Source organism: Capra hircus, chromosome 22, assembly GCF_001704415.2.
Source record: "Capra hircus breed San Clemente chromosome 22, ASM170441v1, whole genome shotgun sequence".
Classification (NCBI taxonomy): domain Eukaryota; kingdom Metazoa; phylum Chordata; class Mammalia; order Artiodactyla; family Bovidae; genus Capra; species Capra hircus.
In genome coordinates, this window is record NC_030829.1 from 32,126,102 (window position 1) to 32,143,875 (window position 17,774).

Consider the following 17,774-nt stretch of genomic DNA (forward strand, 5'->3'; position numbering starts at 1 on the left):
CGGGGTATCTAGAGCATCTCTTCTGAGAGCATGGTGTCATGAGACAGAGATAATTGACCTGTTGTAGGTTTTATTCTGGTATTCCCTTGGCTGCCCATTTCCGAGAACACAGTCACACTGCATTGTTAAAAAAAATAAAAACGTACCACCGTCATCCACTTATACTCATAGGCCCATTTTGAAGTTCAGTAGTTTTCCATTAGAAGGATGACATTTTCAAACTATACTTGGTTCATTGTCTTTGACTTAGTGGGACCTAGTATTTTCTGAGTAAACGCTGTGACCATTATCTTGGAAAATATCATCAAAATGCTAATACTGAGGAACACATAGAGCAGATTTACTGTGAAGAAAGGTGTGCAAATCTTGCATCAGGGCAAATGTCCTCTTAACTATTTCAACAAAAACTCTTAGGCAGTTTTATTAGCAATGACACAAAGTAAAAGGTAAGAAAAGAAACATCCTTTAAAAGTTCCCCAGTTATGATCACGTTGAAAACCAGGTACTTTGAGGACAAATTTTTTGTGTTCTTTTGACTGGTTGAGTTTCGCCTGAATTAAGATTCCCAAGGCACATTGGAAACCTGAAATAAAGCTGATTTGACTTATTGATAGTCTGTTCTGAAGCCTTCTGAATTAGTTCACGAGAAAGACTTTGGCACCTTTACCTTTCTGCCACTTAACAGCAAAGATAACACCCCGGGTGTGAAACGCCGGTAAAATACAGACGATTGTCCTAAGGATGGATTCAGGAAAAACCACCACCCTGAAATTTGCTGTGGTCCTGTTGCTGTGAGCAATGTTATACTATTGTTTGGGACTGAAATCTGCACATATTTCAGAGGAAAATAGAGACTAGTGGAATGTGGGACTCCTTGGGCTCATTTTTCCAAATGCCTTTGGGACTATCAATTTCCTGGGGGAGAACTTAAAAAAAAAAAGCATTCATCATCTGGTGGCTTCATGAGTGGTGGAACAGCTTTCTTCGCTTATGAGTGGAAAATAGACTATCTGCCCGTGCAGGTTTGTGCTAGCAGTGGCTGCTACACCTGTGCAGCAGCTGAATTTTCCAGAACCAAACCAAGGATTCTCTTGTGTGCTTCTATTTCCCAGCAAAGAACTATTTGCTAGAGACCAAGAACCATCTTTGTGTTTCTCATGAGCTGACTGCTGCATTGGAATTAGCGCAATACCAGGGTCGAGGGAGCCTGCTCTCTGGCTGGCAATAGGCAGGTTATTTCCTCTGAGACCCCTTGAGTTAGGTGCAAAGGCAGGTTCTGCAATCAGGAGCACACTGTTGCTCTGAGACTGATATCTTCACCTTGTGGCTTCAGCACAACCAAGGAAACGTTCAGGGCTGTTCCCCTGGGAGTGGAGTCCAGAGGGATGCTTCGGAGGATTTTTTTCTTTTCCCCTCCTGCATCTCTGGCTGCCGGGAGATATTGATCAGTGCAGGCAGATGCCAAGCAAAAATCCTGTAGTGTAAAGTAAGGCGCTCCCCAAAGCGGATTCGGAGATTGGGACTGGTGTGTGTACACCCCTGTGTGCCTTGTGCAGGACGTGCGAGCCCAGTGCGCTGAGATGCAGCTCTCCTGTTTGCCTGCAAAGAGTCGCTCCACTCCCCCCGCTGCCCAGCGCACTGGGGGAGCGCCAGGGGGAGTCCTCGCTGGTCTGGGCTTCCCGCGCCCCGGGAGCACCGAGGGCTCGCCTGGCGGAGCTTAGCGCAGCTCGCTCGGCGCTGCCAGCAAGCGGGCGGGGTGGACACTGGGCTTCTGTGTGCCCGCCGCAGCCGTTGGCTGGCGGGCGCCCAATCCCGGGGCATGCCGCCCGAGCCTGGCCGGGACGCACCGTGAAAGACCAGTTTGGGGGAAGGCTTGACCCCCGGCGGCCCGCAGAAGCCGGCGTCCGGAGCCCAGGCGGCCGGGCCGCTGCGATCGGGCTAGTTGGGCGGCGGGAGCCCCCAGGGAACCCCCGGGTTCAGCGGGAAGGAGAAGGCATGGCTTCAGTGTTCATGTGCGGAGTGGAGGACCTGCTGTTCAGCGGCAGCCGCTTCGTGTGGAACTTGACCGTGTCCACGCTGCGGAGATGGTACACGGAGAGGCTGCGGGCTTGCCACCAGGTGCTGCGGACGTGGTGCGGGCTGCGGGAAGTGTACCAGGTGAGCCGTGGCGCGCGGCGCCCGAGGGCCCTAGCGGGATGCCTGGCGCTCGTGGGAAACCGGTTCCACCTGTATGATTTTATTGTCCCTCTCCCTCCACCGCTTTCTTTTTCAACTACTAGCCGACTGCTCGACTCTTGGGTCAAAAGCTCAGCCACTGTAGGTAACTGCTGCCTGACAGAGCTTGTGAATTTTCCCTAATGTGTAAGGGGCACCCTCAGTGAATTACCTTTGCTTTTGCAGAGATCTGTTACAGAGTGATGGTGTTCCGGCAGGGCACTTAGCTCAGAAAGCTGTAGCTTTGCAGCAGAACCTCTTCAGGGAGCAACTTTGACATTCACATGATTCCTTCCTTTTCATTTCATTGGGGGTGACGGTAGGCATTTCAGGGAGCAAGGATTTCACACTAGTTTATGGATTCACACTCCTCTTTGATTTTGCCTTTCCATCAGGCAGCCTCAGCTTGCAAGGCAGAGCCAGGAAAAGCTGATTCTGTGTCTGCTGGCTTTTGGAAGGAAGGACAGCAAATTGTGAACACTTTGCAGGAAGATGACGGGCTGGGGAGGGGAGTGGTGGCCTGGCTGAGCGCTGGAATGCTAACGTTTGGATTTACTCCCTGTCACACAACACAGCCTCTTTATTTCTCTGCTAGGTCCTGTCCTGCAGGCAAAAAATGCTGCAACTTTGTTCAATCTTTCTGGGGCTGTAGCTTCCCTTCATTGTTTAAAAACAGTCATTTGTGGATTTAGAGGTCCTGTGTTTTGGCTGTTAATATCATTGAGGTGTTTGTTTTTTTTTTTTAATCGACATTGCATTTAGGAAGCTTCTACCTGGAGTTTAAAGTATAGCATCACGTTTTCTTTTCTGCAATGAAGAATCAGCTTTGTTGCAGGTCCTGGATTCTCCCTACTCTGACCATGTTCTCAACGTGGCTCTAATTCATATCTCATTGTATTGAGTGCCATATCTGATCAAGCTGCTAGTGTTGATAAGCCATTTTCTTCCATCAGTCAGGCAAAATGAAAAAGACCAGCACCTGGGAGCAAACTGTGGGCGTCTAAAGAACCAGCGTGGCCTTGTCTTCCCTGACATCCACGGCATCCTTGTTAAAATGTGAGAAAGGTTTGTGCTTTCCCGACTCCTGCTTTGGATAACGTGCCTGAGATGTCTTGCATTTTGAAAGACTCCAGAAGCCAGGTTGAGAACCAGGGCAGCGTGAGGCGGTTTGAGAGGATTATGGAGCTGTGGAGACAGCCCATCTGGTCACATGACACTGATCACCTGGCTCTTTGGAGTCAGAGGTGTGTCTGCCTCTCAGCCTTTTTCTCTTTGGGGAAATCATTGTTCAGTTTGCTCTGTAGGAGCACTGACCCTGATACAATTATGTTTTCACTTTTTAACATGTGAGAAAGTTTTAAAAGGAGAGCACAGGTACTCTGGTTAACCATGCAACCCTTCTGCCCCTCTCCCAAAGACTCCAGGGACTCACAGCTTACCTCTTCTCCTGGTAGTGAGCCATTCAAGAATGACAGTTTCAGAAGCCTGAGACTCCACACGTCCTTTATAAGGTTGATCAGTAATTATTTTTAAGCAGAACTGCAACTTGAACCTACTGAACTGTAGGTTTTCTCTTCTATAAAATGGATAGTGACAGAGCCAGTACCCTCTCATAATGATAAGGAGAAACACCCAAAATAACGATGGCCATCTTTGTTGCTGTTCAGTTGCTCTGTCGTGTCCGACTCTTTGCAGCCCCACAGACTGCAGCACACTAGGCTTCCCTGTCCTTCACTATCTCCCAGAGTTTGTTCAAATTCATGTCTGTTGAGTCGGCGGTGTTATTTTACAAGTATTGAGTCTTAAGTAGTCAAAGTTCACGTCTTTGGAAATAATTTTAAAATATTTTAAAACTTGAGAGAACTATAGATTTTTTAATTGTACAACATAGTTGTTCACAAAGAAATTTCCTTTAATGTCTTTCAAATTTGAGCAAGAAATATAAATTCTATAGACCTGAGTGGCCATAAAATAGACTGGTTAATACCTTTACTCCAAGTTAAGTCGACATAGGAACAAATCCTGCCTCCACCTATGTATGGTCATGAGTAAGTTATTAAATTTTACTATTCTTCAGTTCATTGTTTATAAAATGGGAAATATAATAGTACAAACCATAGAGGTTGATACAAGAATTAATTGACAGTGTTGAGAGTTTTTAGGACATATTCAGTAAGTGTTGTCTGCTCTACCAGTTGGGCTATTTTTATTGCAATACGAAAATGAACTCAAAGTAACCTGCAGGACAAACAGTAGGGACTTTTGACACAACTGAAAAATCTAGCAGTAGGATAGACTTCAGGTATGGCTTGATCAGGGCACTCTGGTTGTCCTCCATGATTCTTTCAGACTTATCTTGTTCATGCAATGGCTGTATGTTAGTTGGTTTCCTCCTCATGATAGCAGATAGCCAAAGTAGTTCCAGGACGTAGGTCCACATATTAACCCATTTAGAAAGAAAGAGGATTTCTCAAAGGCATCAACTATCAAAAAATGATTTCCCAATTTGCACTATGACGAGTCAGTTTAGGGTCTGTTCTCACCCTTACTGCCGTGCACTGATTGGCACAGGGAATGGAAATATAATTCCTGCATTCTCAAAGGGAATGATATGGCCCACAACGGGCCAAAATCATTTTCTAGGGATGAGAGGGAGGCAAAAAAAAACAAAAACCCAACTTAATCTTTGTGTATAAAGCATAGATATACATATAATACATGCACAGATATACAGTCTACTTGTGGAATTTGGGGGTGAGGTGACTAGCAAACAACATAAATATCTTCAAAGCCTCCTTAAGGGAGTGATAATAAATAAGAAGGTTGAGAAACCCTAAATTTCATCGGTTGGCTAAGGCCACTGGGGTTGCCACAGCATTTCTGAAGCCAAGAGTGAAGTTGGCCCCAGCCAGATGACAAAGCTACCAGACAGTTGGGGGGTATGCAGTCAGTGTCCACTGTTCCTGCATTACCAGAGTCTCCAATCTAGAGCTCTTTAAATAAAATGATTATTTTTCAAGATAAGTACAAACACTGATGCACAAATATATTTGTAAGTATCTTGTGACAATAATTTATTCAAGTTATGGGGGTAGGAGGCCCATCATTAGAATACCTGTATTGCTGTCCCATAATTATAAATTCTAAAACACATAGGGGAATGCTGTATTGTACTCACGCTTCTGGCATGTGAACTTAAAATACCATAGGGTTACATATTTTATTGAACTCATATTTTTTTTTAAGTGTTGGTTTGCTTGCTTCTAGTCTCAGTAGTCTTGTTTGTAAGAAAATTGAGGATTCAGTCACTCTGGAGAGTGAGGGTGGGGCAGGAGATATCCATTACACGAAATACCTGGCAGTCCCCAGGGGGTGTTTTGTTTATTCATATACTATAAGTGAAATAAGATCTCTACCTATTCGTAAGGAACTTGGCAACCACATCATTGCCTGGCCAGCACAGCCGGGAACACATAATTTCTTTGGAATTGAATACTTCCTCCACTTCTAGATATTGGAGAGGCTAGAGACTTAATTTGCCAGAAACCATGAATAATAAAGATACTAGCTACAAGGCATTTCTGTAGTCATGCAACTAAATAAAAAGCAGACTGAGGCTGTACCAAGGCTGCCTTTTAACAAAGACTTGCTTGATGAGTAAAGATTTGAATTTGATCGACATAGCAGACATGGGACATTCACTCTTCCATTTAGGGCTGAGTATTAAAAGCTGATATATCTCTCTTGTTTTATCTTGCCCAGATGGGTTGCGGTATCACAATTAATTAGGCTTAACAAACAGTTGAGGCGGAAAATGATGGGAGAGTGTCGTTGAAAAAGGATCAACACTCTCTGCTTTTTATTAAGTGTGACGTGTTCTAACAAAGCCCTCAGTTTGTTACTTGGGATATGTTTTCCTTTCATCTCCAACGTCTCAAAGGTAGAATTTCTTGCAAACCCTGAATGGAGTCATTTGCCTCCAGGAGGAGGCACTTTGGACAGAATCTAGGGTACTTCAGTGACCATAACAGACTGGGTTAGCTCCCTGGGGCAGACAGCTGGCAGTGATGGGCAGCAGGCATGCCAGATCACGGCAGAGGCTGTGGGCTCCAACTTGAGCAAATCTGACCTTGAGTGGATTGCTTTTTCTCTCTGAGCCCCATTTCCTCCTGAGTAAGAGAGGAGAACTGTAGCCTTGGCACTCTGGATAGTGTAAAAAATTCATGAGATAATGTGTGTAACACTGAATACCTTGTGTGGCACAAGGACATAAATAAACGTTAGCTCTCAGGTACATAAAGAACTGAATACCAGACCTGAAGAAGGTATCCGATAAAGGATTGCTTAGGGTTTTAATTGTTGTTTTTATAAGTGAGACTGATTCTCTGGAAACTGAATCTCCATCTTTATATGCAAAAATGTTCAGTAAGAGAGACTATGGAATCTCCCACACAGTCAGTACAGGATGGACCTTGGGTATCTGGGCTTGTGTTCCACACAGAGGATCCACATTTTTTGACGGCCCGTACAAAAATCTAGGAGGTCGCAGGCAGCTAGCAATAAGGTCTCTGAGAAGATAATCTCTTTATATTCCGAGACTCTGATGACCCATCAATCACTAACACCTGAACTTTTCATCCCGCCATATTGGTTATGGAAGACCAAGTCTCCAAATGGCAATCGCTCATTGAGCTTTCAGTGACCTGTTTACGTTTCAAACCATACATCCTTTGCTTGGCCCCACCTTCCACTCTCCACAGCCCCCAGAATTACAGAGGCCAGAAGCGGGGATGACAAATTACAACCCACAGGGGAAGACTGGCCTGCCTCCTGTTTTTGTAAATAAAATTTTATGGGCTTGCTGCTAAGTCACTTCAATCCTATCCGACTCTGTGTGACCCCATAGACGGCAGCCCACCAGGCTCCCCCGTCCCTGGGATTCTCCAGGCAAGAACACTGGAGTGGGTTGCCATTTCCTTCTCCAGTGCATGAAAGTGAAAAGTGAAAGTGAAGTCACTCAGTGTGTCCGACTCTTCGCGACCCCATGGACTGTAGCCTACCAGGCTCCTCCATCCATGGGATTTTCCAGACAAGAGTACTGGAGTAGGGTGCCGCAGCCCTACTCATTCATTTACATGTTGTCCATGACTTCTTTTGAAAAACAGTGTCAGAACCAAATTGTTGTAACTCAACTAGTTCCAGTTGAATAGTTGATACAAAGAATGTATCAGCCACAAAGCTGAAAATATTTACTATTAGGTTTTTTTAAATGGAGAAAGTTTGCCAATCCTCAGACTAGAAAAGGCAATATATTGGGCAGAGAATGCTAGAGGAAGAGAAGTTTAGAATTCAATCATAGAGAAATAGAACTTGATGGAATATGGAAGAATTTTCTCATAAAAAACCTAGTCACTAGGAAATTGCTACACAAATATTCAGGATCAATGTTCAGTCTGCCCTTGCTAGGTCCTTCGCTTTAGAACATGGTTGGAGTTACAGATTGATTCATTCATTTGTCCATATATTCATACCTAAAAGAATTATCAGGTGCTTACTATGTCCCAGTTCCTTTGCAGAGGTGTTAGTAAGACAAAGTCAAGTAGATTGTCTCCTGTGTTCAAGGAGTCTATTGTCAAGTAGGGAAGACATTTAAGAAAATGAAACTCTGTGGAAGGGTTTTACCTGGGTCCTTCAAGTGCTTAGGGAGTTTTAATCAGACAGGAGTAAAGCGAACGGGGAGGGATAATGGAAGCCAAGGAGACTTCCTACAGGAAGCGATTCTCAAGCTGAAGTTGAACGGACAAGTTGGAGTTAGGTGGAGAAAGGCAGATGGGCAGGCATTTCAGGCCGTTTCAGTGGGGAAACAAGCTCTAGGGTAGGGGGATGGTTATAATGAGTTTTTAAGGTTGATGAGGAAAGAGGGGCTTCCCAGGTGGCACTAGTGGTGAAGAACCTACCTACCAATACAGGAGACATAAGAGGCGCAGGTTCGATCCCTGAGTCGGGAAGATCCCCTGGAGGAGGGCATGGCAACCCCCCTCCAAATTCTTGCCTGGAGATTCTCCAGGAATCCCATGGACAGAGGAGCCTGGTGGGCTACAGTCCATAGAGTTGCAAAGAGTTGGACAGAACTGAAGCAGCTTAGCACGCATGCACGAGGAAAGAGAGAGAGAGACAAAGTCAGAGACAGGGTTTCATTGGGAATAACATCCACATTTGAATGGTCTTTCATTTTAAGATTAGGATTTGATGTTTTTCTTCAGAACTTTGAGGGCAGGAGACAGGTTAGGTTAGAACTGTCCCTGGCAGGAGTGAGGCTGATAGATGCAAAGGGTGGGGGCATGGTGGAAGCAGGAAAGGAGGGGACCTTAGGAGGCTGTTGCAGTGATGTATGTGTGCTGCTCAGAATAGGGTAGGTTTTACTATGGCAACAAACAGTCCCAACATCCTAATGGCTTAAAGAAATAAAAATTTATTTTCAGTTCAGACTACTTGTCCAGTTGCAGGTTGGCTGGAAGCTGTGCTCATCACTGTCACTTGGGTTCACAGAATGTTCCTGAACATTGCCAGTTTCCATAATAGAGAGTGAAGAGCTCTTCAGGGCTTTGCACTGGCAATTCAGTGCTTCTCTAAGTAACTCATGTCACTTGTTTAATTGGTCACTTGTCATTGGTCACATCACTCACTCGACCACAGGGTCCAGGGAAAGCAGTCCTTCCACTAAACAGCATGAATGTTGGCGCAGATTTGTTTCCGTAAGAAGCAGACTCTGAAACAGAGATTAACAAGCAGAAAGTGTACTAGAGAGTGCTCTGAGGATCTCTCCTGTAGAGAGAATAGAAAGAAGTAAGATTGAACAGAGAGAGAAACTGGGTTACAGTTCAGAATTAACAAAGACTTCGGCTGACCCCACCAGTGGCTCTGAACCTAAGAGTTGTCTCCAGTTGGAACAAGAGGTCTGGGTGTCCCCACCCCACCTTCATCTCCCCATCACTGGAGATGGGCTACCCTTGAGTCAGTGGTATGTTCTGGAAGTAGACATCTCTCTTTAATTCCTTAAGTAAAATCTGAGATGACAGCTCAAAAATCTCTAGGCAGCTGATGGAATAAGTCTGGGCAGCTGATCACTATGCAAGTATCTGCCCGACAGGTGCTAGGGTCAAAACCTGAACTGTGGCAGGGCCAGTGGGAAGGAAGTAGAGTAAAGGGATTGCCTTGATGTGAAGAATCAAGCTTTAAAACATGGCAGTCTCCCAGCTGCTCCTATGCTCTGTTGAATGAATTGTGCAACTGTGGAGTTAGTTAATAGTAGCGGCACATACAGAAAGAAGTGAAAACTTGGTTGATAAAGGAAATATGAGTCTACTTACCACTGAGGAAATCGTCTTCTGTATTTTCAGGTAACCACAGACTAGGATTTTATGGGAAATTGGGATGCTCGGGCACCCATAAATTGATAAGAAAACTATCTTAGTATTTGAGCCCATTATTTAGCATAAATAAATTTCTAAAGGACCATATGATTTAGGATCAACACAATCAGTCGCAGGATCTTTAAAAAGCATTTTTGAACCCTTGTTGTACAGTCTGTAAAACATCAAGTTAAGAATAGACTCTCTTGCCCTTTTCAGGTTGGTGTTTGTTTTTCTCCTTCCATCTTTTCCTGGTGGAGCTGCAACATAAAATAACTTCCTGTTCGTCCCTTGCTTATGTTTCTTCTGAACATTAAGTTTGGGATGTCCAGTTTGGTTGTGGAAAAGTTTGAATGACTCAAATGAGATAAAAAAATTGAAATTAAAATCCATAAGTAATTATATATGTGTGTGTGCATATACATACCTAAAAGATACAAATTCTGACATTTGTGAAATAAACTTTAGCCATAAGAGAGGCTCGTCAATATGGTTAATTAAATAGAACCATTTTCTCCTATTATCGTAATCATTTTTAGTTTCTTGAATTTTGTGTGTGGACAAAGCTTATTGCTTAAAGAATTATTTTCTTCTTCTTCTTCTTTTAATTATTTTCTTCTTAACTAGCATTTTTATATAGTCTTACTGTCTTGACAAATAGTTACTAATTATTAAGCAGCTACTTTGTGCTATACCTTGTGCTTAGTACTTTACATGTATTATCTTTTTTTAAAGAAATATATCTTTGGGGAAATATTTCAATATACAAAAGTATAAATGATGATACAGGTAAAAACCCATGTACCCGCTGCTTAGTTTTATGGCATCTTAATATTTTACCATATTTTCTCTGGATACTTTTTTTTGTAATATGATAAAAATTTACAGAATCAATTGAAACCATCTTTTTACCTCTCCTTTCTCCCTAAAAATAGTCCTATTCTGAGTTTCATGGTTTTCATTCCCAGGCACATCTTTCTCATTTTGCCACATATATTCATATCTATAGACAATATATATTATTTTTGTGTTTGTAAAATTAAATAAGGATGTGTCATTCTACTACCTTATTTTTCTCTCAGTAGGTTTTTGGGACTTGTCTCTAAATTCATTTTAACTCTTATATTCCATTGAGTTAAACATACCAACCTCTTGTTGATGGACATTTAGGTTGTTGGCAAAGTTTTAGTGTCCCTAACATACTACGCTGAAAAGGTTGTGTTTGTCTTTTTGTGCTTGTGAGCAAGAGCTTCTCCAGAGTATCTACTAAAAGTGAGACTTACTAGGTTTTTGGCTTTAATAGATGTTGTACCTTATCTCTGTCCTTACAATCACTCTTCAAGATGATATCATGAATCCCACCTCATTGGTTTTATATACTTATTAGCTAATAAGACATTGTGCTGAAGTTTGAACCGAACTCTGAAGCTCATGAATGATATCATGATTCAACACCATGTCTTATTAGCTAATAAGTATATAAAACACTTAGCCTTTTGCCCCTGACTTGCAGCTTTATTAAAAAGATATATAAAGGTAGTATCTCATTTATTCACTTATTTGCTCAGCATACATTGGGTGAAAACATAGCTGAGTGCTTAAAAATGAACTGTGTAAACTTCTTGAATTCAAATCCTAACTTCCCTTTTGTTAGCTCTGTGAGTTTTCAGAGATTGTTCTCATTAACTTTTTTCTAGGACTTCTCTGGCAGTCCAGTGTTTGGAACTTTGCGTTCCAATATAGCAGGTGCAGGTTAAAACCCTGGTTTGGGAACTAAGATCCCACATGCCTTGGTGAGCAAAAAAACCAGAACATAAAAAGCAGACCCAATATTGTAACAAATTCAATGAAGACTTTAAACTACATCTAAAAAATATTTTTAAAAACTTTTTTCTGCTGTAAAATATGGTTAATTATAGTACCTCTCTTAAAGAATTATGTTCCCAGGATTGTTATAAAAATAAAATGCATTAATATTTGAAAGCACTAGAACAGTGTTGGATGTATTCATGGATGGATAGGTGGAAAGTGGATGGACAAAGAGATGGATGGAGAGACAGATGGGCAGATGCTTGGGTGGATGGACAAATGGTTGACTGAACTGATGATTGGGTGGATAGATGGATGGATAAAAGAATGGATGGACAGACAGATGGGAAGATGGTTGGATGGCTAGATGAACAAATGAACTAATGGTTGGATGGATGGGTGAATTTCTCACAATTATCTTCATATGTGCGGTCCTCACCATCTTATGCATATGCATAACCTTGGGAGCTTTTAAAATCTGCAGAAGCCTTGTCTCCTCCCTCCTCTCTCCTCTCCAAATTAAGAACTATCGTCTAATATAGCAAGTATGAAAGGGGCCCACTGACCACTGCACGGAGACCCTGTGCTCACATGGTTTCATGGCACAGCATTAAATCAGAGACTCTGTCTTCCTAATGCTGCTGACTTCTTCATTTATTCTTTGAAGGCAAAGATTCTCATAAATGTTTAATTGTTTTCTTTTTTTCTCCAAGATGAAAGCATTAAACTTTCTCTCTCTCAACCCTGAACCCCACTCTGGTATGACTGAGAGCCCTAGATTCTCATGTATAAAGGCTCTGGGGCCCCACTGACTGATGGCATTCTCATCTGTATAAGTGCTCTTCTGATATGACTCTTAAATTTCCAACTGCTTAGGAGACCCAGTTATTATAGGCATCATGCTATGCTTGGGTAAAGTAGCCAGCAAACATTTTTACAGGAATTAGTTAGTCTCATTAAAATATGATTAGATGCTTATTAGCTAAAAGAGAAAACAGAGAAATAAAATGGGCTTTAGTCAGCTGGACCTGGGTTACAAATCAAGATTTCATCACTTACCTGCTGTGTGACCTTGAGCCAAGTGACTTCATTGCTCTGAATTTGTTTCTTATACAAAAGATGAAAATAAGATGTACATTTTAAGTTTGATATAAAAGTGTAACATGGATTCAGAAAAGGTAGCTTTTCCAATGTAAACATTTGGATGCCTTCACAAAGTTGATCCTAAAGCCTGAAGTTATCAAGCTAGTCACGAATAGTGCAAACTGTGATCAGGAATTAAGCCCAAAGGCCCATATATACTAGCTGTGTGTCATGAGCAAGTTACATGCTCTCTTCGTGCCCCCTTTTCTCACCTATGTGATGGGGATAGTATTATAATAGTGCCTGCCTCTTGGGGTTGTTGAGGGGACAACACAAGATTACATAATAAAATTCTCTCTGGGGTACCTGGCTCAAAATCAGCAGTTAAGGAGTGTCATTTCTACTTTTTTTTTTTAATTTTTAATTTTTTTTAAAATTTTAAAATCTTTAATTCTTACATGTGTTCCCAAACATGAACCCCCCTCCCACCTCCCTCCCCATAACATCTCTGTGGGTCTTCCCCATGCACCAGCCCCAAGCATGCTGTATCCTGCGTCAGACATAGACAGGCGATTCAATTCTTACATGATAGTATACATGTTAGAATGCCATTCTCCCAAATCATCCCACCCGTTCCCTCTCCCTCTGAGTCCAAAAGTCCGTTATACACAGCTGTGTCTTTTTTCCTGTCTTGCATACAGGGTCATCATTGCCATCTTTCTAAATTCCATATATATGTGTTAGTATACTGTATTGGTGTTTTTCTTTCTGGCTTACTTCACTCTGTATAATCGGCTCCAGTTTCATCCATCTCATCAGAACTGATTCAAATGAATTCTTTTTAACGGCTGACTAATACTCCATTGTGTATATGTACCACAGCTTTCTTATCCATTCATCTGTCATTTCTACTTAATGAACATTTTCTATGTTGTCAGACATAGCGCTAAGCATTTGGCCACACTGCACAGCTTGCAGGATCTTACTTCCCTGACCAGGGATCGAACCCAGCACCTCGGCAGGGAAAGTACCATGTTCTAACCACTGGACCACTGGGAAATTCCCTAAGCATTTCGTATTTACCATTTCATTTAATTCTTCTAACAATGACATGAAGTAGGCAACATGAAACCCATTTGGCAGACATAAATATTGTTTAGCATGTTAGGTCACTTAGCCAAGAGCAGAGATGGAGGATTCAGATCTGTCTAAATCCATCCCTCAGCCACTGCATGGAATGGGAGTGGTTTGCAAACCGTGCCTTTATTGAGTCCTTTCTAGCACTTTTCTGGCCTCTAATCTCTGCCTCTAGCCAACCCTGTAGTCATAGCAGGTATTAATAAACCCATTGAGACTGAATGGCTAATGCCATTTTCCCTCTACAGTCTACTCCCAGCCCAGCCTCCAGAGTGGTTTTGTTAAATGGTAAGTCAGATCATGTCATCCATTGTCTTGTTCAGAACCCTGTAATGACTAACAACTCAGAAGAAGCCAGTCTCACTTTTAACCTACCAGGTGCTGCATAATGGATACCTTCTTCTCTAGTGTCCTCCACCAACCACCCCCAGCAGACACACTCAACTTCTGGTCTTTTTATTATTACTAATGTTAACATTATATTCACTGTTATTTGTGTATACATGTGTATTCTAGTTAATAGTTGACATATAACATTATATTGGTTTCACGTGTACAGCATAATGATTCAATATTTATATATATTGTGAAATGGTCACCACAATAAGTCTAGTTAACTTCCATCACCACACATAGTTACAGATTTTTTGTTCCTACAATGATAGCTTTTAAGAGCTACTCTCTTAGCAACTTTCAAACATACAATATTAGTAACTATAGTGCCATGTGGTACATTACATCCCTCGACTTATTTATTTTAGAAAGTTTATACCTTTTGATCCCTTCACCCATTTCACCCACCCTCCAAGCCGTGCCTTTGTGCACGTTTGTTCAGTCGTGTCTGACTCTTTGCAGCCCCATGGACTGCAGTCTGCCAGGCTCATCTGTCCATGGAATTTTTTCAGGCAAAGCTACTGGAGTGAGTTGCCATTTCCTACTCTAGGGGATCTTCCTGCCCCAAAGGTCAAACCCGCATCTCCTGGGTCTCCTGCATTGGCAGGCAGATTCTTTATCACTGAGCCACCTGGGAAGCCCACCTCTGGCCAACCACCAATCTGTGTCTGTGAGCTGCCTCAACCTCTGGTCTCAGCTTGAGATGTTCTTTCTCTCTGTAAGTCTTCTCCAGCAACACGGACCTCTTTGCTGTTCCTTCAGCCCTGCCAACACATTCCATCCTCAGAGCCTTTGCCCTTGGCGTTTTCTCTGCCTGGAACTTTGTCACCCAGAGGGTCATGAGACATGCTTCCCCCTTTACTTCCTGCAGATCTTTCTTCAGATGCCACCCAACCAGTGAGGCCACCCTGGGCTGTTCTCTTATTCTGCTTTATTCTTCTCTGTAACCCTATCACCACCTGATGTTAGGAAATCTATTTGCTTAGGTGCTTACTGTGTTTCCCCAACCAGAATGTTAGCTGATGAGGTGGAGAAACTTTGCTTTGTTCACTGCAGTGTCCCCAGCTCCTGAAACATAATATTCCTTCAGAAATAGTTTTTGACTAAATGAACAAACTAGCTCAGTCAGTAGGGCATGAGAATCTTAATCTCAAGGTCATGGGTTCGAGCCCCACATTCAGTGAGGTTTTGAGCTTCACTGGTAGCTCAGACGGTAAAGAATCCACCTGCAATGCGGGAAACCTGGGTTCGATCCCTGGGTTGGAAGTTCTTCTGGAGGGGACATGGCAATCCACCCCAGTATTCTTGCCTGGAGAATCCCATGGACAGAGGAGCCTGGCGGGTCACAAAGAGTCCGATACGACTGAGTGACTAAGCGCAGCACAAACGAACAAAGGGATCTGCTTTGCATTTTAAGAAACTTGCTCTAGCCACTGTGGTGGGGAAGGGTGGGGGAATGGTAAGAGCAGTCAGGAGGCCATTTCTGATGTCCAGCTGCAGGACAGCGGACTGGGTAGGCTGGAATGGTGGCCGCACGTGCTATAGGAAGAAGCTAGGTATTTGGAGGAGGAGCTGCTGCACGAAGGGGACTCTGTCCAATGAGAATGTTTACAGTCTATGAAGTTTTGGAAACATCCACGATGAAGCCGTGTGTGTTGAAATGGATTTGTGTCTGTGTGTGTTTGCTCTTTTTCATTATGGAAAATAGCCCCAAGCCAGTGTAAGCTGATGGAGAGTAGTTCTCTGAAAGTCATTCCGTTAAGGAAACATCAGGGCAGAGAGCAGAGCGAGATGTTTCCTCCCACTCCTGTAAAACAGGGTCAGTCAGGGACCCTGGCTTCTGTGTTCGACCAGCTGCAAGTCCCCTCCCGTGCCCAGCCCAGGGTGTGGAAGCTGGCAGTTTCTGCAGTTTTCGTCAGCGCTGACTGTCAAGTGATCTCTGTTTCCTGTGCCCGGCCCTGTGGTTAAGCTCTGGAAGGTGCCCTCTTTGGCCTAACCGATGCTGACAGACGTTTCAGACCCCTGGCTTTCTCTTCGTGGCACTCTGTGGAAGCTGATTATCATTCTGACCCTGGCCCAGATCATTCCCATCCCCTGGAGATAAGGATGGAAGGACCCTTTGGATTTGCCTGGATTCCTGGGAGGAAAAAAAACTTTCTTTCTGCTCTTCATTAGTGTTTAATTAAAAGCTTGCTATCCTTAAGTCTTCGCCTGTGTCCAAGCTTTTTAAAATTCTGCAAGCACAGACAATATAGAGTTCGACCTTTTGAGTTAAAGAGCTGGGTTATGGTGTCTAATTATCAACCTCAAATAATGACAGAATCATAATCTTTTAGAACAAAAAGGAATACGAGACATTTCCCAAATATTTCCTGAAGACAAAGTGCACTTACTTTTAACCAATAGTCAAATATCAGCTTTTAAATGTAATCAGAGTTTTAAGTTTGAAGCAGTTTGGTTCAAGATATGAAGAATCTTAACCATCAACTCATATTTAAATTTATGGGGTCTTTCCTTGCTTAAGATTTTATATATTAATCTTTCTAGGTATTGATGCCAGATATAGTTCCAGCTGAGCTCATGAGATTTTTCCTGTCAAATTCCTTCTGGAAATGAGATTTCTTTTAGTGAATGTATTTTTCCTTTAACAAACTTCAGAAACCAACTCTGAATTTCAAAGAAATTTTTTTCTGAGATGTTAGTGCCAGAGTCTGAACAGTGTCCTTTATTCACTACCAGGTTGCATCAGTTTAAGTTTTTTTTCAGGCTCAAGCATTACATTAGGTTACAGATATAGCAAAAACTTGCCACACCTTTATGCTGTGTATTGTGTGTTTTAAGAATTTAATTATGTTTTTCTATCCTTTTCTTCCCCCACCCTCTTTTTTGGAATACTTTCTCTGAGCTAAATAGGTCACACTTAAAAGTGTAAATAAATAACGTGTGTGTGTATACATATATATCTGAAAAATGTATAAATGCACATACACATATGTGCTTATGTGTTTATATATGTCACTGTATCTGAAGTTTTTCCCCCAAATAAGACCACGAGCCAACATATTTACCAGACATCACTTTTCTTCCCCTAATCTTCAACATCACTTCTAAATTTGTATTATAACCCTGAAGTAAATAGCTAGTACCAATAATATGGGTTGGGTTCCATAATAGATTGTATTCTTCAGGAAGTTGCTATCAATTTTGGTGAAGTCCAGCAAATGAAGATTTGGTCAATAATTTCACTTGTTTCCCTTGGTTTAAAAATGAAGAAAATACAAAATCAGAGGACTGGTTGTGTATTCCTGGTCACCTTATGCATCGGCTCAGCTCACTGGTCTGTGAAATGGGGCCTTGCCGTGGGCTGCCATACTGGAGGCCGCTGGGTGGTCAGTAGACAGCAGTAGGGCAAGTCTCTCAAAGTGCAGCTCTTGCCCCTGCCCCTGCCCCTGCCCCAGCAGCTCCATCCAAAGAGGACCAGGTGGGTAGTTAAGAGCTTGAGGGACCTGTGAGGAAAAAGAGGAAGCAGGCTTCTTTGGCCCATGCAGCTTCATTTATTATTTACAGATATTAATGACATCAGTCTGTTTTAATGGAACGTGTAATGAGATGAACAGCTTTATCTATCTCCTTTGAGTGATTTGCACATATCCTTTGGGAGCTAAGGATGTTGGAGTCAGATAAATATGAACTCTAATCCTGTTTCTTATGCCTTCTTGGTTGTAT

The 17,774-nt window shown here is 42.5% G+C and overlaps 1 protein-coding gene across 1 annotated transcript in view; it reads left to right on the forward strand.

The window, feature by feature from the left end:
- FRMD4B (FERM domain containing 4B) overlaps positions 1,678-17,774 on the forward strand; it is a 200,057-nt gene continuing 183,960 nt past the window's right edge. The window contains exon 1 of the mRNA XM_005695748.3: positions 1,678-2,157. Within this exon, the coding sequence (XP_005695805.3) occupies positions 1,996-2,157 (162 nt within the window). The 5' untranslated portion in view covers positions 1,678-1,995. The remainder of the gene's footprint in view (positions 2,158-17,774) is intronic.